Source organism: Rhea pennata, chromosome 2 (genome assembly GCF_028389875.1).
Source record: "Rhea pennata isolate bPtePen1 chromosome 2, bPtePen1.pri, whole genome shotgun sequence".
In the NCBI taxonomy this organism is placed as follows: Eukaryota; Metazoa; Chordata; class Aves; order Rheiformes; family Rheidae; genus Rhea; species Rhea pennata.
Genome location: NC_084664.1, coordinates 28,838,768 through 28,863,435, shown reverse-complemented (window position 1 = coordinate 28,863,435; position 24,668 = coordinate 28,838,768). Strand labels below are relative to the sequence as shown.

At 36.6% G+C, this 24,668-nt stretch overlaps 1 protein-coding gene across 4 annotated transcripts in view; it reads right to left on the bottom strand.

Moving 5' to 3' along the window:
- The window catches only part of GLCCI1 (glucocorticoid induced 1), a 57,035-nt gene that overhangs the window by 23,369 nt on the left and 8,998 nt on the right, over positions 1 to 24,668 (bottom strand). For all 4 annotated transcript variants that reach the window (XM_062569169.1, XM_062569170.1, XM_062569171.1 and 1 more), the window contains exons 2-3: positions 14,608 to 14,759; positions 5,327 to 5,413 (exon numbers count right to left, since the gene is read on the bottom strand). In XM_062569169.1, coding sequence (XP_062425153.1) covers positions 5,327 to 5,413; positions 14,608 to 14,759 — 239 coding nt within the window. The remainder of the gene's footprint in view (positions 1 to 5,326; positions 5,414 to 14,607; positions 14,760 to 24,668) is intronic.

The window sequence follows — 24,668 nt, the reverse complement described above, 5'->3', positions numbered from 1 at the left end:
ACAAAAAACATTCAAGTCCACCCATTCTGAGAGCTGAGATGACTAATATGGTGTCATCACAGTCAAGCTGTAAGATAGCTTCAAGGACCAATGAGATTTGTAAAGGCTGGTTCTAAAGTCAAAGAGGAGGAAATGCTGCCACAGTTTTCACTGTGGTTTTCATCAAGTTGCCTAGTGCCAATATACCCACTTTCTCCAGCACCAATTTCTGATGAAGAAGTCTTATCTATGTCAAGTGGAAGTAGAAGGTATGTAGATCAGATGTTTCTTTGTTGCACTGCTTACAAGAGTGACCCCTTTATAGTTTTAGACAAGTTTTCACCTGTCTAAACAAGAGTGCCAAACAATACACCCAAGATGAGGCCTATTCGTGATGGCAAGACCTTTGTGATATTCTGGAGCAGACAGCTCTGCAACTTAAGCAATCAGTTACTTTTTGTTCTAGGATTTAGTTGCATTTTTAATAACGAATAAATCCCTCTCCAAGAGGGTAAGGGTGCCTGGGTGTCTCACATACAGAATATGGAATCTAGTCCCCACGTTGCCAGCAGGTCAAGGGAGGTGATCCTGCCCCTCTACTCAGCCCTGGAGAGGCCTCATCTCAAAAACTGTGTCCAGTTCTGGGCTCCCCAGTGCAAGAGAAACATGCAGCTACTGGAGAGAGTCCAGCGTAGGGCTACGAAGATGATCAGAGGACTGGAGCATCTGCCCTATGAGGAACGGCTGCGAGAGCTGGGCCTGTTTAGCCTGGGGAAGAGAAGGCTGAGGGGGGATCTTATCAATGTGTACAAGTACCTGAAGGGAGGGTGTCAAGGGGACGGGGACAAACTCTTTTCAGTTGTCCTGTGTGACAGGACAAGAAGCAACGGGCAGAAATTGAAGCACAGGCAGTTCTGCCTGAGCGTGAGGGGGAATTTCTTCCGTATGAGAGTGACGGAGCCCTGGACCAGGTTGCCTAGAGAGGTTGTGGAGTCTCCTTCTCTGGAGATATTCAAGGCCCACCCGGATGCAACCCTAATGTGCTCTAGGTGACCCTGCTGAGCAGGGAGGTTGGAGTAGATGATCTCCAGAGGTCCCTTCCAACCTTAATGATTCTATGATTCCACAGCAGTACAAAGATTTTAGCGAGGTAGATTAGGCAAAAAGGAAACAATGTGTTGTGCATCTAAAAAAACAAATCAAAACAAAACAACACGCAGCAATGAAGCACTCCAACTCAATGGAGCAACTCAGAAGGGAAGGGAAGGGTTCGGGGCACCATCTCTCTTACAGGCTCAAGCACTGAGCCTGAAGGTAACTGAAGCATATACAATCATAACAAAAAACATATGGAAATCATCACTTGAAGAAAGATCTAGTGTTTATTCTTCACAATATCCAATTTCTAAAGACATTAAACCTTTAGCCGTGCACAAATGTGCACCTAAGAGTCATAAAATGAGACAATGGTTTAAATATACTATATTCAAATGTTCTGTCTACCTAGCTTGAGGAAGAGTAGAAAATTCTCATTATATCATACAGGTTCTCATGTAATGCGTTTTAACACAAGATTTACAGAATATATCTGAAAAAAAGTTATTTTTTAAAGAAAAATCAAATTATGGCTTTTACTGATGTTAAATTGAAAAATATTTGTGTAGAGCACCAACAAAAAGGGACTAAAAGTAGGAAATAAAGAATTCTTGCAAACAACTTTCCTGATGGTTATAAAAATCTGTCCTAGAAAAAAATAAAAATAAAAAAAATCCGAAGTGCCTTTAAGAGTCATAGTTCCTATCTCACATGTCAGACTACTGATAGATGAGAAACCCTTTTTCTGAGCTCTTATTTTTAAATAACCAAATTTCCTACCGATACAGGAATTAAAGAATTTTGAATGTTACGTCCACTATTCAGATACGCTTAAAATATTTTGCTACTTTAAGAGTTGTAAATATATAAGCTAGTAAATTTCAAATTACATTTTAATTCAAATTGTGTAAGCTCTCATGTGACTGTATCTTGGCAAAAGCAAAAAAAAAATAAAAATAAAAAAAAAAATTTGTGCACATCTCATATCAGGGGTAATTCAAGAATTGAAGTTTTCAACCTCTCCTCTTCCTGTGACTATTCCCTGCCATATTCTTAACCTATCTGAAAGATGCTTTCCTGACACATTTGAAAGTTGTTTATATAGAAAGCAAGAAAAACACAAAGAGCGATGTATCACAACAGTAACAAACAGATCTACATCAGCTCTTTTCAGGACACAAACTTACAGTTGGGCCTTGATCACATTTGATTTTAAGATGGCAATGCCTGCTGAACTAAATCAAAGATTATTAAACAAATAAGAAAAAAACTATAAATATATTTTCTGCTAGCTGAACATTTTTATAGCTGGAACTGCACTTGAAACAAATATTAACTGCATAAATACCAGTTGTATTATGCATGTAATCTAACTAGTGGCACACCTGAGAAATGAACAAATTAGTTTTATAGCACTGGAATAAACTGAGTATCCTGATAATTCTACATTTGCAGACATCCAGATATTGGCTGCCAGTATGAAGCAACATGTCATATGTTCCTGACCAAATGGTTATTAATTCTTACCAGCTAACAGACTACATTTCAACAAACCCAGCACATATAAGAGTAACTTCCTATTGATGAATAAGTCGGAAACTCATCATAAACAGAGAGGTCTCCCTCATTAAACTTATTCATGAACAATCTGTGATAAAACAAGTAAACCAGTTGGCAAAAGAGTCGAACAAGCCTTAGATTACTAACTCTGTAAGTACTGTTACCTATGTTACTTGTAATAAATGCAGTTGCCTAATAGGGCAGATAACTTTATTTCCATTGCTTAAGCTCTGGCTTTCAGTTACCTAGAGCTTTGTCAAATTTTCACTAGCCTTCCATGCTACATTCAGCTCTCCTATCTTCTCCTCATTAGAGATTTCAGTAGAATCTCTAGTGTAGAAACTCTAGTGTTAGAGTTGTTTTAAAAATGAGATTCAAGTGAGGAGGGAAAAAATAATTTTATCCATGCTAAAAAACATCATCATAGCTGTCTCATTGAGAAACTCTACTGCCCCATGCTTTGGAAAAAAAGCCCTTGCATTTCTCTGCAGTTAGGTGCTTTATGCCAGAAATGTGCGTGTCTGTTCCCTTGGGAAAAACAAACAAACAAAAAAAAACCCCTCACATTTGGCAAAGCTTTGGAGAAAAAAATTCATTAGTTTACATGTGTTCAGAAGAGATGCTTGGGACAGGTGGCTACACTTGCTAGTAATCCTGTCTTTACTGCACCTACAGTTTGAATAGAACTGCCCTAGAGAATTTCTCTTTCCCCAAACTGCACAGTACTGTGACACAACAAAACTGAGTACACAGATAACACTGGTATTGAATGGACTCTTAATGCCCCCAGCGCAGGCATTAAGTAGTTTGGTGGAGGAAGTAGAAAGACAAATGTAGGAAAACAGAAAGATAGGGATAGGGATAGGGAACGGCTGGACAGAGAAACTGAATCCAGGACTTAAAAGGTGAGGGAACAGTAAAAAAAAAAGGCCTACAAATGGAAGCCATATGATGGGGAGACAGAACAGACAAGTAGCTGGAAAGTAAGAGAGCAGGAACTCGGGTAAAGGAAGATAGATTAGAATTTGCTGGATAATGCACACAGAATGACACTAGGACTACGAGGCTGTGGAACTAAACAAAATTAATACAGGCTGGGCAAGAAAACTGGGATGAGAAGCTGCAGATAAGGAAAGGAAAACAAGAAGGAAAAGAACTACAAGCTGGAGGGGACAAGGAAAAATTTTAGAGAACAACCCTTGCAACATCTGAATAGAAACAAATCCCTTCCACATTCAATTTTTACCATTACTCTATTGTGTAAGAAAGGAACCAGGAAACCCACTGGCCACAAGGGTTTTTATCTTTCTCTTGTGAACAGTTCATGAAGAGGACAACAACCTAGTACAATGGATCACTGTAAACTCAAATGGCAGAGACTTGCTTATACACAGAAGGTTTCACTATCACTGACAGTCACCATCATGTGGTGAAGAAAAGCTGTTTGCTGCAGAATTTGATAGGGAACTGCCAGATGAAGGATGGTCTGTTAGTAAAAGCAAGTCAGCGTTATCCTGGAAATATAGAATCTATCCTGTACTATCCTTCTGCTAGAAGTACTTTTTTGCTGGTACATAATGTTTAAGCAAAACTTTTCAGATACAAAGCTCCTTTTGTATTAATTCCTGGGCACTTAACTTGTAATTCTGACTTTTTGTTTCCAGCTGCAAATGAAGTCAGGTAGTTCTGAAGGCCCCTGCACCAACACATCACTTAAGATGGGTTTCATAATGGGCACTCAGCGAGACACGAGGATGCAACACTGACCTTCTCTGCGCCAGGTCCCTATTGCCACCCCTGGAATGCAAGATTATTCCATATTTTGTCAAATCAGATATTAAAATATTCAAGTAATTAAGCTTACGTCACTGCTTTTGGCAGCACAAAAGCCTCAAACTATCAAGGAAAAGCCCTACTTTATGACAACATGTTGCAAGATTCATTTCTTACTGAGAAAAGTATAGTTTTAAAAGAGAGGCTGACACCTTCCTGACACAACATAAGACTGACTGCAGGCCAATTATTTGGCATTGTACAGAGGAGGAATTACACAAACTGTGGACATAAAGTGGTTTACTGTGGCCTAAAGTTGAAATAGTGTGAATTCATCTGAGCTGGAGATCATTTTACTATAATTAATTTCTCATAATACAAATTCACTTGACTTTTGATGGGTTCTTTCTAGTTGCTATTGCTGTTATAACAAAATACATACTACTACACAGCATTTCAAGTAATCATATCATTACTGTATCAGAGATATTTACCCTTCTATTTCATGTATGAAACTGATCTGCTCTCTATCTTCAGACCTAAACTTGACTGAAATTTCTAACCAAAAATTTGCTAACATACCAGCACGTACTTTGCCTCTTTCAGGACAGCAGTGTTAAAGAACAGAAAGCTAGCCAAGGTAATAGTGAATAGAAAGATCAGTAAGCAGCAACAAGCTGGTTCTTACGCACTTGCGCTGGTCACTCCTTTACAGCCAATAACATGTAGTAGGAAGGGGGAAATCCAGCCGGCAAAAAATAACAACCAGTGGTGAAACAACTCTTACGTTGGAAGTAAAACAAGTTTCAAAAGCAACAGAGGGAAGGGAAAAGGTGCAGTTTCCTGGACTCCAGATAGGAATTAAAAATGTCTTGGGCATATCAAGACTTGAAAGGCTCCACTGTATAAAAGTTCTCACCTCTTTTAGTTGATCAGCACTTCCCCATGATGCCGAACGCTGATGTGATCTCTTTTCTGCTCCCTCTTCAGCCCAACAGCTAGGTGTCTGGAGAAAAAAGGAAAGTGTATTGCATTGAATTCTGTATGTAAGAAAATTTTTGGCACAAATTATTGATTTTTATCTTTTTGTAGTGTTACAGTCCGGACATTACAAAAAATAAATTTCAGAATCTGATATACTACAGTTTATATATATACTTATATATATATATACACACACACACACATACACACACACATATATATATACACATACACACACACACACACAGAACTTTATAGGCAATTCTAGAGCTTAAGGTTTTGTAAACTTGCCTTTACAAAGGATAAGGACTGTACGTATTACTGAAGAAGAAAGTAGATGCCTGACAGGCACTAAAATGCAGTCCTTACATGGGTGCTCCCATTTCCATTTAAGCACACACTTCTAGTTTTTATCCAGTACAGCTTAAAAAGCCATAAGATTAAAAAATATAAATAAACCAACAGCTCGAATTCACCTCTCCTACCCGTGTTCCTTAATCATTGGGCCGTACAATCAGTTCCTTCTTGCTTACTTTGACTCACTACACCTTTCGTTGTTTTTGGCACTGACCTAAACAGTGAAAAACAGCCCTTTTTCAGCTTTCTCTGTAAGCCCAGAAGTTATGGAATTGTCCTTGGGTGTAGGAGCTATAGAAGTAAACTACAAAGAGTGAGAAAGGTCTAGAAACCACATCTCCCACTTCCTGAGTTAATTACCCACAAGGCTGTTATAAAAGTCATGCATATCCACCAGTGTTTTTAAAGAAAAGAGTCTTTGACTATCAAGAGAACAATGGAGACATCTAACATCCAAAATTTAGGGTAGGAACCACACAAAATTCAGGGCTACAGGCACACTTTTAAAAGTGTGCCATGAAAAACTCTCGATTTTTTCAATAGTTCTTAGTGTTATTATCTGAGCCTTTCACAGTAATACTGGTTGCAAGAAATAATGCAACAGAAAACAGTTAGAATTCTGCAAAAAAGTTTTTCAGGGTATAGAATCAGTGAGGCATCAGGAGTCTATTCCTGTATCTCTCCAAGGCAGACGGGACTCCACCCCAGCAGGTCAGATAGGATCCAGGGATCCACTTCTCTGCAGGCCTTCTTCTCCTTTAGCATACACCTTCTGTAGGCATGGAAACCCTATTTCGTCCCACTTTTTCCACCCTGCTTCTTTTCTAGGAGCTGGAAAGTTGTAGTACTCACACATGTGGCTGACACTATTCTGCTCAGAAAGGTATCTTCCATGGCATCAACTTGGAGAACAAAACAGAAAACAACTCCTCAACCCCACTGCTCTGGGAATGCAGATAGAGGCAGAAGCTCACTGCGGCTAGGACATTCAAAGCAAGGATGCAACAAACCAGGCCCAACACCATTAAGCACTGAATTTTAGCTTCAGATCAGAGGCTATACCTTCAGAATCAAAGCACTAACGCAGTATTATTATATGGCCTAAAGTCTGGCACAAATTTAGAAGTGCTAATACTTAGTGGCTAAGCCCCTTTGTGTATACAGGCCTACGTATCCTGATCACGTTTTCTGCCAACCCTGCGCTTTCCACACTGTTTCTTTTCTTTCCCTTATTTTTACACTACTCAGAATACTTCCACCAAAGGCTCAGTAAATTATGTGGGCAATTAAAAAGCAGAATGAAAACCACTATCAAAATGGAAAAATAAGTAATAAAGTTTTTGCTGCATTTTCCCGGGGGGGGGGGGGGAGGCTTTGTAAAAGCTAGGGGTCTGTGCATTTATTATATGACTCTTTTGGTGTGGGTCAGAGAGAGAGGTCAGAAGATGCTTTGGCTTTTAAAAAAAAGTGAAAAGTTAATGCAGCTATTTTAAAAATACCATGAAAATAGGTGAGTCACTCAGCCAGACAATCCACAACTCTCTTCACTCAAAGCAGAGCCTCAATGCCATGCACATTCTACATGTGTGCGCCTTTACTTGCTCTTCATTTTAATGGAGTCACATTTTAAATAATTACTTGTTCTTGCAGACTGATTACTTACTATCTCCCTGAAATTTCTAAGTGAAAGATATTTTCTTGCTTTTTAATGTTTTTGAAGTATCATCATTACTTAAGTGGCTTGCAGGTTTTTAGAGAACTAGATAACAATGGAAAAAAGAACATCGCTCCCTTTTTAGAATTATGAGCTTTCATGACTCACTGTAATTTACTTGATAATTTAAATTATTTTCTTAAGATACTTTATTATATCCCAAGCATAGCTTTAACCATATCCTCACAAAAACAGGAAAATATCAATGCAAAGGAAATTCTTTGAAAATTTATTTTCCTGAGAGTATTTTCTGAATGCTATTGCTTCATGGTTTGACAAATAACTCCAGGACAAAGTAGAAACAGGCATTTCACACGCTTAAGTATTTTCCCTGGAGGAAGTACCAGGATTACTACTGGCTACTAGCCTTTTCAGTTGCAGCTTAATAAACAGAGAAGAAATGACATTTAGTATCTTTTTTAAACAGCTTACATACTAGCTTTAGCCTAAGTGAGTCTCTCAGTGAAAAGAAGCAAACTTAGAAAACAAAACAAAACTCTCTATGTCTAAAGAGAGAGGTTGCTTGCATTTTTTTTTTTAACATGTTTATCCAAATAACAAGGACTAAAACAACAAACTAATAGCAACATTCAAGAACTACATCAACAACACTTGGGACTTCTAGTAACAAAGAAGTGGGAAAACGTATAATGCAGCTGACTGAATCAGAAATCAAAGCAGCAAACACAAAACACACCAATTCACTTAATATTAGATTTTGTATTTTCTCAAGTATGCTTTGACCTTCTTCCACTCAAATGCTATCCCTTGAGACAACAGTCGCCTATAGGTGCCCTCAGTGTCTGGAAAATTGAGCCATGTCACAATCTTTCCAAAATATACATAGGAGTATTTTTAAACAGAGGACAGACTATTTCTGCCCCTAAAATATATTTACAGTATTAATGTATAATACTACATGATTCTCCTAACACAATCCTGAAGTCAGGCAATGTTGTATTAATATACTATTTCTACTGTGGCAGAAAAAAAAAGAATTTTAAATAATACAACATAAGCAGCTGCTCCCAAAATACTACAATGAGCCAATCTCTCCTTCAAGCCCCATAAATTGCCACTTCTAATACACTGTAAACGACATTATATGAAGATGTCTTGGCTATACTCCCAAACCCTTCTTTTAAAACAAAAGCTTTAAAAAATTGTTACATTCAAACAGAAATTCTGCTTGCTGATGTATTAGCACATCACACATCAATGTTACATTTTACATCAAAAATAAAGGGGAGATACAGCACCTTCAATATGTCACATTTCATGAAAGTTGTTTTCCCATATGTATTAGAGCTTCTACAGAACACGCTTATTCATGGAAGCCTTCTCTTGAAGCTGCTGCGAACATTTTTCTAATGTGTTAAGCATATCAAAAAACAGAGTAAAAGTAACTCAAAACTGCATATACTGAAGATAAATTTCCGAATCACAATAAACCAAACCAAGGTTACTGCACTTCAGGTCAGAAACACAGTAACAGAGGTCATAGATACTGTCTGTTAAACTGGTAATGATATCTCAGAGCTGAAACAAATTTATTGTTCCACTTAATATGAACTGAAATTTATTCTTTATACATCTTATAGTCTGTATACAGAAAAAGATTTAAAACATTTTAGGACGAGAACCTTGAAAACATTAAGTATTTATAATGCTAGTGTAGTGCACGCTTCAGCTTCAAGAGGTGGAGGATTGCTGACATTTTGAAGGTGAGGGTCCAAGGTTGCAGTCTCAGTTGACACAGTGCTTATACAAGCATGTGCATGGGATAGGGCGCACCGAGAACACCACCACATCTGGTTGCTCTCTGCAGTCTTAATGAGAATTACAGTTATCATTGTTCTAACTCACCCAACCTTGCAGAGATTAGCATTTCTTCCAAAGTGTTTGGTAATTCTGCCTTGCTTTTCCACCCGTATCAGGGATATACACCTACATTCTTTCCACTTCATTTAAATTAGAATGACTGTATAAAGTACCAACCTACCTAAACTTATAATAAGACTGAATTACTCTAAATATCTCATATTTTATTACCTGCCTTTACTCTCCTTACTACATCTAGCTTGCATTCCAGATGAACTACATACAGAGTATGGGTGCAAAGTTAAGAACAGAGGTCTAATTTCAATAGGGGAGGTGGTAATGGTTTTGAAGAACTTCCATATTCAGAAGAAAACAACAACATTACAGGAGAAAGACAATCTGATGAATATTTCTTCAAGTGTTTCTAAAGCATTCAAAAGCCTTCTAGAAGTTTGGTAGAAAGAAATGGACTAAACAGTTAGAAATCAATTTGATCACAGGTGGTAACTTCTCCTAAAAACAGCTTAAGACAACAGAATCATAAATTCAAACTTATGTATAACATCTTCCTTGTCCCTCCTAAAGAACTTCATTAAAACGAACATAGGAAAATGACAATTATAATTAACATATCAGTAAAAAGAGCTGCATGAATTGAGCCTCCTGGTTTATGAGGTGAATATTTAAGCAACAAAATTTTTACCCAAAAGAAAATAAAACATTGCTCAGGTGACTAATGATAAGTAACTACATTAAAGCCTGGACCTACATGAAAGAAAAGCAAAGACACTTCTACATGTATTTTAGCCAGGCATTCCCGTTTTCATAACTGTATTACCCTTTAGATAACGGTGTTGTTCAATAAAAATTCTGAAATATATTTTGCAAACTTTCCTCATTTCCATTTGTATAATGCATCATTGCCATATACAATAAAAGAGGCATGTCCAAGTATACTGGAATCAGGTTAAAAAACACTGACAGTTTTAAGGGGGAAAAATTCACTGAATCATATTCCACACAGTCATTTGTTATTTTCTTTGCATTATTTATATTGAGAAAAATTACATGGATTAATTTTTAAAGTGGCAATATCTTAGCTGTGATATTACTAATATATGTTATGCCTAATATTTTCCTCTTAAAAATTTTCTAAAAATATGTTTTTAAATGATTTAGCTACTGCTAAATAATTACATTAATAAACTATGACAATTATCCAAATGTTTTCTGAAGAGGTTAGGCATAATCGTTTCAATATAGTTCAAATTAGGAAGGAAGAAATTCTTACATGTATAATATGAAGTGTACAGAATTGCTCCACCACTCCTGTCAACCCATAGAAAAGCAACAGGAAAGGAAGTTTTGTTGAGTTTTACACAGCCTTAATGAAGAGTTGAAATTTTACTGAAAAGGAGAGGGAAGTAGGCCAGTGGAAGAGTTTGGGAAAGGCATGACATATCATATATCAACATATAGAACAGTTTAAGATAATATTGTTTCTTTGCATTTCTAAAATACTTAAAACAGTACCAGACAAAACAATGCATCTTTGATTATCCAAAACATGCTGCTGCTTGAAGACCAGCCAGTTGTATGCATGTATACATACCAATGCACATACACATATATGTATGAAGAATTCTGTGCAATTTGAAATTATGCCACAATCCATAGTATTGTGCTGTATTTTTCCCCAAAGCAAACAGTTAACAGACTTTCCTCTATAATGTTCTCATCTGAAACACTTGAGCTGGGTAAGGGACACCACAGCAACATCAACTACATTATCTGTTCTCCCAGATGCAACAGATATTAAAAAAAAAAATCCCCTATTAAAATAATATTACTGAAAGCTTTTTAAATACTGGTTATTTTAAACTCACTTTATCTTTAGAAATAGCACTTTTTAAAAGAAGAAACATTTTATATTGATTCAGAAAACTTAAGTGGGAAACAAATGAACATGGAGTAGAACTCAGTAAGGGTTTATCTGATGACAGTGAAGACCAAAACCTGACCATTTTTTTTTATACAAGAAGAATTCTAAGGAACTTGGACTGGCCATAATCACTGCCTTCATGAAACTGCACAAACTCTAGATTTTTAATTAATGTTTCATTAGGAAAAAATAAGTAAAGAATCCTTGAAAGGGAAATAATTGTTCCACCTACAACATAAGTTATACTGAGAAGTATTCATCGTGAGTTTAATTGTAGTAAAAAAGTATATTTAGTTATTCTCCAATTAAACATTCCTAAATAAAAATCTGTTTTTATTGGGTTTTATCTTGTTTTTATTGATCTTATTTGTTATCATCTTCCACTCCGCTAAACTACTGTTATTATTCTTAGCTATTGAATATATATCAACTTCCATGAGTTTAACTGTTGCTTAGCCAAGAAACATGAATAGTGGAAGCACTACTACTCAGGTAAACAGTAAGGTTTCAGTTTAATTTGATTTGCTATACAGAGGTCTTATCAAGGATATAGAACTCATCCTTAGTTCTTGTAACTAGAAATACTTAGAACTACACAGAGCTTTAAAAAAAAAATCGTAACTTTTTCTCATTTAATTTACATTGTAATATATTCAATATTCAGAGAGAAATACACAGCAACTAAAACATTTTACTCAATATTTTATGATTAACCCCTCAAGTGAACATTTTATTCATAAAAACCAGAAAGTTGCTGTGTCAGTCACTGTGCTTGCTACATTTTACAAATACATTCATATGTTCCTGATTAGTTAAGATGCATGATTTTCAGCACAACTTAGAAACTGCCTGTTTGAGAGATTTATAAATAATTTTAACAAAGAGAGCTAATTTAATTCATTGTTAGAAGATATCCACAAAAATCAAAACCAGGAACTTCCTCACCCTTATTAATCTGAAATAATTATCCACTTTGTCAGGACACTTCTTACCTCTCTGTTAAGACTTTTCAGCTGATCATGCTGAAAAGGTAAAACTTCACTCCCCTGCCACCCTCCCCTCCAGGGAGCTTTGTTTCCAAAAGAGGCAAAGGGTGGCAGCCAACAGGTCAAATAACCTAAACACTTATTTGAGCTCACTAGGAAAGCAATTTTACTGCCAAATGCTTGCAGCTCAAATATTTGTGGAGCAAGTTTGTTTCTCTTTTCTGTAACTAGTGAGAAGGTTTGTTTGTGAATGTTTAAATATTCTAAACATTCTATTCATACGGCTATTTGCAGAGTTTGATATGGGTACACATTTTATGACACAGGTTAAGAAATATAGTAACTACAAAGGATGCTACAGAAAATCTCCTGAATGGAAATTATGGTTTCAGAACAAAGACTTTCATCCTACTTACAGGCATAGTACTGTCAAGTACAAGGCATCTTAGAAGTAAATCTAGCATTAAAAGTTGTTAATGTGCATGTTTCGTAATAGAAAAGATAACTGCTTATTCTTCTTTACTAAAACTGTCTGGATGGTTTCAAAATGAATGAGCAGGACATCAAGACAGCATTTCCTTAAAGTGCTCCACTAAAATTTCCTGTAAAACTTAAAAGTCTGTTTGAACAATTTTAACCAATTCCCTAATTCATTAAGCAGGATTTCTGGATCATACTAAAACTAAGAAACACATACCAGTAATAGCTCTTTATAATGTACAAATGTAAAAGCCTTTATATAATTCAGACAGATCTTTTTCATTTCTAAGCTTTCTTCCCTTATCTCTAGACCCGACTACAGGACTTTTTTTGCATCACCTTTACAGCATACTTTGAAGGGACTGGCAAAGTTATTTATCTGAGAAATTCAGTATTGTACAAAGTCAAAAACCTAATACCAATTTTAAGACCTGTTCCATTTGCTGAAAGCAGTGGTTGCAGAATGAGTGACACGTAAGTTGCAAATGAATGGAAACAGAAACTCAGTCAAGAACCGTTTATCTGTAAGTCAAGTTATGTTGGAAAAAGTCCTTGCTATTTTAAAGATATGATGTCACAATGAATACCATAAGCATCCTTAAAAAAATAAAATTCTTAATGGCACAATAAAGTATAAGCAAGATGCATGACGACCAAAGTATCAGTTTTCTTTGCAGGACACCCATGATAACAACAGACCAGAATTGTGGCATGAGGGGTAGGAAACTGAAGTAACAACTGTCCCTACATGGTCCCAAGTTTAAAAATATAACCTAAAGTAGATGGTCTCTTCTATTTTTCAGTTAAGATTCAAAATACTGCAACTCAAATTTCTTATTTCACTGTCAAATTACACTATCAAAAATGAAGAATTTGACTTCTTTGCTAATAATTGGGGGGGGGTGGAAATATGTATTTTTGACTTGTTCGATAGTGATCTTCCTATACAAGGAACTTTAGTATGGGTAATCAGGCTAGAAATAATATTCCTCTTTCTAGCCAAAGAGAGTTGGAACACTACAAATGCCACCGTGGTTTATTTAGAATCATAGAATTAGTAAGGTTGGAAGGGACCTCTGGAGATCATCTAGTCCAACCCTCAAACAAGTGGCCCATATGGGGATCGAACCCGTGACCCTGGCATTATTAGCACCATGCTCTAACCAACTGAGCTAAACCTAACCCCAAAATGTACCAGAGGTTGCTACTAAGGACAGAATCCTAGGGAGAATCCAGGGGAATCATGCCATAAATAATTTCAATCATCTTCCCTTCACAGTTGGTGGAAGGCTCTTCTTCTGCTATTCGGCTCCAAGAAGCAACTCCTCCACGGAGCATTTTCATTTGGCCTTCCTGCTACTAAACAGTAGATGCAACATCACCATACATTTAGTCTTAGGTTTCTCTTTTTGAGTTATCTCTAATGACAACCCTGTCAATTCTTCTCAACAATAACCCTTCTCCTTCTCTTCTGCACACACACACACACACACACTCTTGAAACTCATTGATTTATAAATATGATTTAGTAAAGTCTTTAGTTTGTCAGCCACTACTATCATGGAGTTATTAGCATTTTTAATATCATTTAGCTCGATGTTGCATAGAACAATTTCAAAATAAACTAGATACGAGGTTTTAACCTGCTTATTTAGCCACAAAATACGAGCTATGCACACACAGAATGTAATTTTTAACAAACATTAATTATCAATTTCATAGCATGTTACTGAATTGATACTATAAGATTAAAAAAACATTGTACTCTACTTTTTAGATATTTATAATAAAACTAAGAGAAATCACATTTCTTTAGAATTAAATTGAGCTAAGATTCTGGACCAGAAGATAAAATATTATCAGAAAGACATCAATTTATATCAAACACCTCTGTTGTGTTGCTTCACAGCTTTTACCTGAGTAGATTTATCTTTCATACATGAAGGGTAGTGTACATGGGGATCACGTGGCCACTGTCCTGTGAGGTAAGGTCCTGTTATTGTGTCCAAAGAAGAAGTTCGCCTTATGGTGCCAGAAGTTCTGATTTGCTGGGATTTTGGCCTGTCCACTGTAGAAAAACAGAACAAAATCAACAAAAAGAAAAAATTAGGCTTGCTTTGACATGAAACATTCAAAGTCAGTTATGACACAATTGCAAGAATGTATCAGACATCTTTGTCTAAATGCTAAGCTAAAAAAGTAAGAATACTCTTATATCAAAGTCAGACAAAGGAGAAAAATACCAGAAGTAAAACTTAAGTCACAAAAACCAGGAACGCTTAATGTGCTCAAATCGCTAAATAATCTATTTATGCAATATATTAAGTCATTAACAAAAACCATCAAGTAAATTTAAATGCAGTGATGTGCAACTCAGAAAAGCCACATATAATGAAACAGAGAATATAACATAGTATTAATAGAAGATTAGTTTTTTTTTTTTAAGTCTGCTTGTTTAGCTTTATAAATATTAAGAAATAAAACATGACAAAAATTATGGTTCTTAAGCAAATCCATTTCAAATGTCTTGCTCTTGTGGATTTCATTCCATATTGTTTACAATATCACAACACAGGCTTTAACAAGCTGAAAGCACGGGATTGTGTACTTCTCTCTGGCACAGCTCAGGTCAAGACAGCTTTTATATTTGTCTTCACTCATCACAGTGTCTGCAGTCTTTGACTTCACTCTTCCTATACCTCCCTCTACTTCTCTCTTCCTATATCTAGATCATTAAATATATTTTCTTTATTTCATTTGGAAAACAAAGTAGGGTGATTCATGAGATTGTCCTTTCCCATCGAAGAGATTTACCACATGTTCTCTGAATCATTTTACAGACTTTCTTTGCCCTTTAGGCTAAATTACTTCATATATTCATTTTCTACACTATACATCAGCCAACCTCAGCCCTATATTACAGCTGTCTATCTTGCTCACCTTTACTAAAAGAAGTTTGCAAGTGAGATTATTTTCAAAATAGTCACATCTTATGCCTTGGTCTATCCCACCAAATCCCTGTGCACTCTTCAAAACTTGAGAACAGACCTGCTAGTACACTTTTGAAGAGAAAAAAGGCCAAGGACTTACAAACGCATTTTTTCTTCAGATATATGTAATACATAGCAAAAATCTACCAGGCAGTTCAGTATGTTCTAAAAAGACTTAAAAAAGAAAAAAAAAATTTGAAACAGCTTAGAGACTACACAAACTGGCCAATGTTCCAAAGATGTGGAAATAAAGACTAAGCAAAATATACCTTTGCAAACTTTACATTTATAATGTCTTACTGAGAAAACCAAAAAAAACCCCACAAGCCCAGGAGATGCAAATAAAATACATGTGTTCAGAGAATTAAATAAGGTCTTTGTCTTGCTCTGTACCCAGAAGACAGACAAGAGCAATTCTAACATTAAGAACTCACATATTTCCATTACAAAGAGAACTGAACAAATACCATTAAAAGCTATTACATACATATTTTGTATAATAACCTTGGAAATTGACTGCAGGACAATTTTTCAAACACCAAAGCTAGAAGAAGGAAAGTTCAAGATGAAGTCTTGTATGTCCTTACTACTTTTCAGCATTTCTTTGAATCACAGGAAATACAAACTGAGGACACTTTCTTGACCACATAAATCATCTGAGTTAGTACTAATGTAACGCCATCCCTATTCCACTGGTATCTGTGTTCCTTCTGCCTACTTCAAGCTGGTACTGGCAGGTGTCTGATCCCATGATGAGTCGATTCACTGAGTTAAAGAAAAGTAAAACCTAACAAAAAAGTCATAAATTCACAGTTTCCATTATTAGAGGCAGGGCAGGCACAACACAAGGTGCAGAAACAAACACAGGGGACTAGGAGGAACGACAGCGCTGCAGCAGCAGTGACTTAACTCAGTAACAGTTTAGGCCCTCTCACACTTTTATATTTCCTTAGACCATGAAAAATAAGGAGCAGGAATCTGTGAACATGAAATCTGAAGAAATTTCTGTGAGTTAGCACTTGACAAACTGTCTCATACAGCAATGATCCTAACAGTGAGCAGAGGCAGTGGACAGCAGGCTAGAACAGGACACCACTGGCTCAGATCAGCTTCAACTGTTGTGGAACCATGAAGCAACTTCTGACCTTTTCCAAATATTAAGATTGTTCTCAGAATTTATTTCTTAATGTTGCTTTTCTCACTTGCCTTATAATAAGTCTAGGGTTTTGTTACTCTCAAATCTACTACAGAACTTTCACTTCCCTCCACACTTCTATTACCAACAGGATTTTGATGCTATTACTATGAATTTTTTCCCATTCCCTATCATTTTCTCATGGCGGACACTTCATGCTCCAGTCTTCTTGCAGAAGCAAAAGTGCAACTACTACCTTCCAACATCTGAAGTACTTCAACAGTTCTTGAAGTTATGCAACAGACTTCAGCATTCAGAAAGACTTCAGCAATATTCAGAAATTACGAGAAACACATATTCATTTTACCCAAGTTTCAGATTATACCACATCTGACAGCATTCAGAGCGCATGAATGGATTTTACTGCAGTGGAAAGAAGTCAGAACAATTCTGTTTTCTTTTTCAGTGATATGTGATGTATCTCACAAGGAGTTCAACTATATCTCCAGAACAAGTAATCTTAGAAACAGAGTATTTAAGAAGCATAATGTTACAGCAAAAAATTAGTTATAAATTACAAAAACAAGACTTATGCCAGTAGGAAGGCAAAATACCTCAGGCAATATTTAATATGCCAAAAGTTTTCTTAATGATACGAATTTGGGGGCTGTTGATAGATATTTCTAGTTACAAAATAATTTTACATGAAATGACACAAGGACCCGCCTGAACACTACAGTTGGCGAAATTCAGAGTGATCCTACCTCCCAGCAGGAATCAACTAAAATAACTATATGAAATTATGGCTCCACACATCCTACTGAGAGCCCAAAGAATTCTAGTTACACCATGTTGACTCACTGAAAAAGGTTTCCATATCTCTTCCAGTAAAACGTAATTTGGTAACAGACTAGCACAACAGTTCTGAAAAAGGGCATGAGGCACCAATAAAAGCATCTGCTACAGCTTTAAAATGAAGAGATTGTCTCCTCACCCAACAGAGGCAGCTAAACTGGACATAGTGTCAAAGCCATGTTCATAGTCCATTTTAGCTTAAATAATGCTTTCTCTCATCCAGGCAAAGAAGAAAGTTACCTGCAGCAGATGAGTAAAATTTATGAAGGTAGCTGTCGAACTGGCCAAATCCACCTCAAAAGATAGCCAAGTCAGAACACCAAGAAATACCAGCACAATATTCCAAAACACAGCTATAACAGCTCCCCAAGATGTGTTTTTCTGTTCAATTACTGCTACTCTATAGAACCTTCTCGTTCACCTTCTCAGAACTACTGCTGAAATGAGTCCTAAGCTTAAGTCTTCTTTAGTCCTAAAGAATTTCAGATTTTACCCAGGAAGTCAAGACAAATTTTGAAAGAATATTGTCCAAATCTACTCACAATAGGAGGACTACAAGACTCTTGAGATGACTGACTTTGATGGATCTCCGAGTTCGCTTGGACTCCTTTCAAAAGCCCAGAATTCACAGTTCAACTATTCAGACTATAAGGAGTTTAGAAATCACAAGTAATATGATGGAATATCAAGTATTTCTGGGACATTCCTACTAGAGACCACCATAAATTTACAACAGTCCACATACTAACGACTCAGAAGTGGCTGTATGTTAATTCTTTTAAAATAACAAAGGAAGTGGAAATGCAGTATGGGAACAGAAACAGTAACCTAGCAATAATAAGCTGAATATTATGGAATGGTGACCCACAGCAATTACTGAGAATGATTGTCCAATGTTTAGACCATGGTTACCACAGCAGCAGCTGTTGATGACTGCCAGATACATTTCTAGTCAAAATTCCCCTCTTCTTTTATATCTTCTGCAAGCACAAATATAGATACCTCTACTATTGCTTGCTTAAGACAACAATTCATTGAGTACTACAAAGGGAGACTTTTAGACATAAGAGAAAGTTTTTAACGGAGACTGTTCTTTCTGCACTTTTTTTTTTTTTTTTTTTTTTTTAGGACAAGTATTTACTGACATTGTAGTGATTCCAGAAGGTATGTAAGCTTGATCTTTTTGATTGGTCTTTCCTCGTCTAATCATATAGGTAGATAGGAAAATCAGTGTATGTCTCTCCAAAATTTGTCTCTATGACATCGCAATGGAAAACATTGAAAAATAGAGGTTTAGAGGCCACTTGAAAAATATTTCAGTCTTCATTCTTAAAAAGACTATGGCAATTCTCTCTTGTAACTGGAGCCAAAATCTCTCAAGAAAAGGATTAATAGGGGATTTAGGGTCCCTTGAAGTTTTACTCCACAGGATAGATCTATTGGCTCAGAAGACACTTCCCAGTTGCCAGCAACCAACAGGCTTGATTCTGACCCAAGCTGCAAACTAGCTAAACTACTGTATTAGCAGTTCTGAGTGTTGTAGAACAACAAAGAACATACTGTTTGCCACATACTGTTCATAAAAAATAATCAAAAATAGGAATTTAAATAGCAACTTAAAAAAAACAAATGAAATATCACTGAAAATATAAAAATGATTTTTAGGCTATTGCAGTCTTTCATTATTTAAAATTATTTTAATTTCTGTAATTGCTCAAAACAATGCAAAATATTAGCTTTTTCAAACATGTAAAATGTCATACTTGGTTTTGCTACTAAAAGGACATTTCTAAAATGATATAATGGAAAGTCATTTCAGGTTAGCTTTAGATACATCACCAAAAACATATTTAGCTCTGTAAAATGTCTGCCTTCATTACATGCAGCTCATTGCTTTTGATTCAGTTTTATCAATTTCAGAAACTATTCTAAAGTTTCTATTTTAGAAACTGAGACAGAACATGACCAAAAATAAAAGAGGCTGCCACTCTGAAGTATACTACTACCTTAAATAGACTGATACAAATCACTCCAATTTCTTCTCATCATTCAAAACATTGAACTGATAAAAAAAAAAAAAAAAAAAACACAAAGCACAGAATAGCATCATAATCTTCTAAACCAGATGAAAGAATTAACCCCTAACAATCCAACCGGACAACCAGCAAGCAGTTCACAGGCCTCCAGTCCTATACCTGCTGTCTAATGCAACCCACAGTCAGAGCAACTAGTTGGTTGATAAAGGAGTGGGCACACATAAGAAAGGTGAGTTGGGGCAGATGTGCAAGCGTAAATGGCCTCAGATATCCACATCTGTGAACAATATGCTTTCTACAGCAAGGATTCTTTGGTGGGGGAGCAGGTAGCCTGCTCTTTCAAAGGAAAGCCATAGACAAAGACTCTCTGTAAGGGACTGGGGAATCAATTATATTATCTTTTTCAGTCATGATTTAGGCATACAGAACGAGATGAGGTGTTCTGTTAAGCCTTTGAATCCAACAGGTAGGTCAAGGCAGTAGGTCACACCTACTGACATTCAGTCAGTAGGTTTTGTACATCTTCAAAGATGCACAACTCCTTCCATGTAACTGAAGAGACAGTGCTCAGAGCACTTCCATACCTGGAAGAAAAGGCAGGTAGGAATAAATCTGCAGGCACATAAATTTCATAGGATCTGCAGTCCCTAACTAAAAATCATGGTTGTCTAGGCACGTATGCTGCAACATGGTCTCTGGCTCATGTCCCTATTCTACTCAACTACAGTGCAAGTAAGTGTTACGACTATGCACTTCTTTCAGAAGTCCAACTCTGACCTCAGCAAAATTCCCCTGCTTAAAATCAACATTATCTTTGCATATCAAGCATAAAGCTCTAATCTCAGTAGGAAAAGTAAACAAGTTATATGCAAAAGTTTCAGCCTTTTAAAGGTAAGTTATTCTCTTAAAGATTATACCTGGCATGTACAGGGCTTGTATACAAAAGGCTAAGCATTTCAGATGACAAAAGCCTGCTCTGTTCTACAGACGTACCCTACACATTTTCTTGCTCTAGAAACATGCTCCAAGGTAGAGTAAAACCTAATTTCAAGCCCTTCAGACTTGTACGTATTTCAGACACTTTTAAATAGTTTTCTTTTATGACGTTATCACTTACAATTTCCTCTGTGAAGATCCAAACTTAGAGTTATTTAATAAAATCCAGTATCTCAAGCACATCCCTGCTTTAAAAGGTTCTGAGAAAATGGACTGGAGCTCAGCAGATAAGTACTCTGGAAACAGAGCACACTGAAACGCGAAACCAACTGTTAACTGCTGTAGACTCCTGGAGGCACACAGTTTTAGTGCATTAATCCAGTTCAGTTCAAGGATAAATTTATCCAATATTAAGAAATAAACCGGGGGACCAGAAAGAGCACTACAACCTTTTTTTCTTCTACCAGTATATTCATAATTAAAATCTTGAAGCAAATTACAAACACATGCAATTAATTCAGTAACTACAGATAATACCACCTTTGTTTAACAAACTGGATGACTCAAAGGATTCTTTTGTTATAATGATAATACTTACAATTTAGTTTACTTCAAAAAAAAGAAGTTTTAGAAATTGGGGTGGGGGGTTTCCCCCCATCTTTAACCAAATTCCTGTCTCCATCTAAATGCAGCTGGACATAACTCTGAATAAAAGTGTTAAAAAATTAGAAGGTATGATTCACCATTTTCACTACCAAAATTCACAGAGAACTGTAATCAGTGCAGGGTAGGCTTTGCCATGTGATCATAAACAACAGAGATCGAGAGCATCCTCCCAGCTACAGATAACTATACCAACCAATTTTCTTCTGAAAAAATACTGAAAAACAGAAATGTAAAAGAAGATTAAAACTGACTGCTTAAATCAGGCTGCCCAACTTTGTTGATTAAATAAATTACCTTTTCATCATCAACTAAGTCATAAAAGCACAGGACTAGAAACAACTTTCTGAATCAGGAGCGCAGTTCACAACTATCACTGACAAAACACATTTAATCACTTAAAATCACATTACAAATTTAGTCTTAAAGCACCTGGCTCCTTTGTCCCCGCAGTTTCTACTAGAAGAATGTTCCAGAAAGCTTTTTCCAATAGTTTCAGGCCTTCTTCTAATTTTCCCCTTAGAGATTTTCACTGCCAAGCCAACCCACTCATTCACATTAAATCACATTTTGTCCTTCTTCTCCGCTGTCCCCCACCCTGCTCACCTGTATTCGGAGAAGGCAATCTTATTTTCGCTCAGCCCAGATCTTTCATTGTCATGGTTAAACTTCTACTGCAGCAGTCCTTCTCCGAGCCTACTCGGGTTTGAGGTCACCTTTCTTAAAGCTCAGCGCACCAAAGCTGCGTGCAGCACCACAGGCGGCAACATCTCAGCAGGCCCCCGCGCAGCAGGTTTCGCGTTTCTGCGGCCGGCACGTTTCCAGCCGCAGCGCGCCGGCGAGCTCCTGCGACTGCCCGCTGCGCCCTCCGTCGCTTTCCAGCGGCAGCCTCCCACCCGCAGGGAGGCATCTTCCACTCAAGCACAACCTCCAGGAGAGAAACCTCCGTTTTATACTTTTAAATCTCGCTCAGTTCAAATAGGTCCTGCAACTCCTGCTACACAACCTTCCTGTGTACTCATTAAACCTCTCAGAACTCATCACCAGTTTCATCAGCCTAATCTTAAAATTTGCCTAGGTAGATAAAAATCAACTTCCTGTCTAGAAAATCAGTTCTCTTAGCAAAACTACCGAGGTAGCCGGTCACAATCTGCAAAGCCCATTCTGCACTACAGCATCTCTCATTGCCTTCCACAATCCCGCAGAACATCTTCCTGGGGTTTCCCATACAGCTGGGGTTACACCCATAGAGCTCTACATTATAGAACTGGACTCAACATCTTTTTTATTACATTTTAAAAACACATGCACCATAATCTGCTTCTCACAGACACCTATAACCAAACGCTATGACCTCCTATTCAAAAGATTTTCTAAAGAAAGTTGCTAGTAGACAGGAATTGGCGTAGATTCTTCTAAAATTCGTCAGTAGAGATTACTAATCTGACTTCACCAAAAATTCCAAACTGCGCCGTCACAGCTGTGGTAATTGATGATTTCAAATCACCAGCTCCCCTAGGCATTCATTTTCTTTATACTTTTCCAGGTTAAAAAAAAAATCACTGTTCACTTTGCAAACTGATCACCTATATACCCTGTACTGGTACGGACACAGCATAGAATGAATATTTGTGCCATTTCCTTTGAGATTTTTACTACTACTCCTTGGAGTCAATTTTGAAACCTCAAATTCCACGAAGTCAGTCCTGAATCATTCTTAATCACTTCTCACTACAGACTGAGTGGCTACAACTACTTTTTCCTTATTCTTCTACTTGCATGTTTCTGCTGTCGGTCTTAAAGCTTGCAAAGTCCAAGTCTTGTTGGGTTTTAACAATTCTCGGATTAAGATACAGTTTTTGACTGACAACATGGCCTTCTTCTCTCAGTTCTTCCTGCTGTCTCTTCCAGGCTCTCTGATTATTCCTAGTAGACTTTGAGATGAACGTTCATACAATCAGATCAGATCCTTGAAGTTTCTCATGTTTGAATGATTCCAACAACCTTAACATTTTTGAGTAAATCAGATTCCATATTCAAATCAAAGCAATTCTATTTAGCCAGATGGATCAAACTATTTTATTCTTAAATCTAAAACTTTATTCCAGGCTTATGTATCATTTAAGACTTACTCACTATACAGGATTTTTTGTTTTGCCATAAATGCATGTAAAATTGCATGTGTTTAAAGAAGGCCTTGCTGTAGAAAACATCTCCTAAGATTTATTGTAAATACAGTGCCAGCACATCCATTTCTTTATTTTTCCCACATTTTGAGTTTTCAAAATCAGTAAAACCTGTCTTCAATATGGTCAAAATAGGTTTCTACTGTAATTCTTCTTGCCATCACAAGATCTTCCTACATCCTCCAGCTTCATACAAAAAGTAGCACACTGCTAAATAAAGTCATAAGACTCCAAACGCTCACCTTAATAAAACAATTCCTTCTTCAGAAGTAATAAGGGTAGATATATATGATTATCTTACAAAATTAATATTTTACTATCACTGCATACTTCAATATACAACTTGATTCAAAGTAGGAGTCTTTCTGTTTATACAATAACACCCGAAGATTATTTGGATCTTCTAGTTTGACAGCCTCCTGTGTTAGATATTTATCTCCTGTCATTTCACACAGGAAAATTACTGACACTTCTTTGTATGGCTGTATGGATGTTTCTCAAATACACATTACTTTTGAGTATGTGTGAGTTGATTACATTTTTGCCCATGAGAAATTTTTGTCTTCCAGATTAGAAGCTTTTCCTTTTCCCCTTGAGCATATCATCAAGGATTTCAGATATATTTTGTGGTTTCCTTGTTGGGGAAGAAAACGACACTGCAAAGACAATTATGCAAGACAGGCTATCAGGTACGATGAAGAAACCATTAAAGGTGAAATACTACAGCAAATAGAGTATTAGAGAAAAAATATGCAGAAGTATTCAACTATCCACTGCCACGATTAAGCAGGGACAACTACCACTGAACTACGAAAACTTTAAGGTCTTGAACTGAAATTTACTTCTGTAAAGACAGCTTCTACTTTAGACTGGCAACTTCCCAACTTCTGTGTAAACCCAAGTCTTATTCTGCATTCTTCAGCAGTTAGCTGATATTTTTAGAGTCACACTGTTCAAAGTCTGTTCTGGGATACTCAGCATAAATCTGGGTCTAATTTTTAGTGAATAAATCCACTCTCTATTACTTAGAGAAAGTTAAGCTATCCTATATAACACACAGATTTTGAATAATATATGACATACTGGATATAGAAGTGTAACACCTAACTGCATAAAGTCAACATTGCATAGCCATTTTGGTTTTTGCTATGTACTTCCCAGTACTGCAAACTCCAG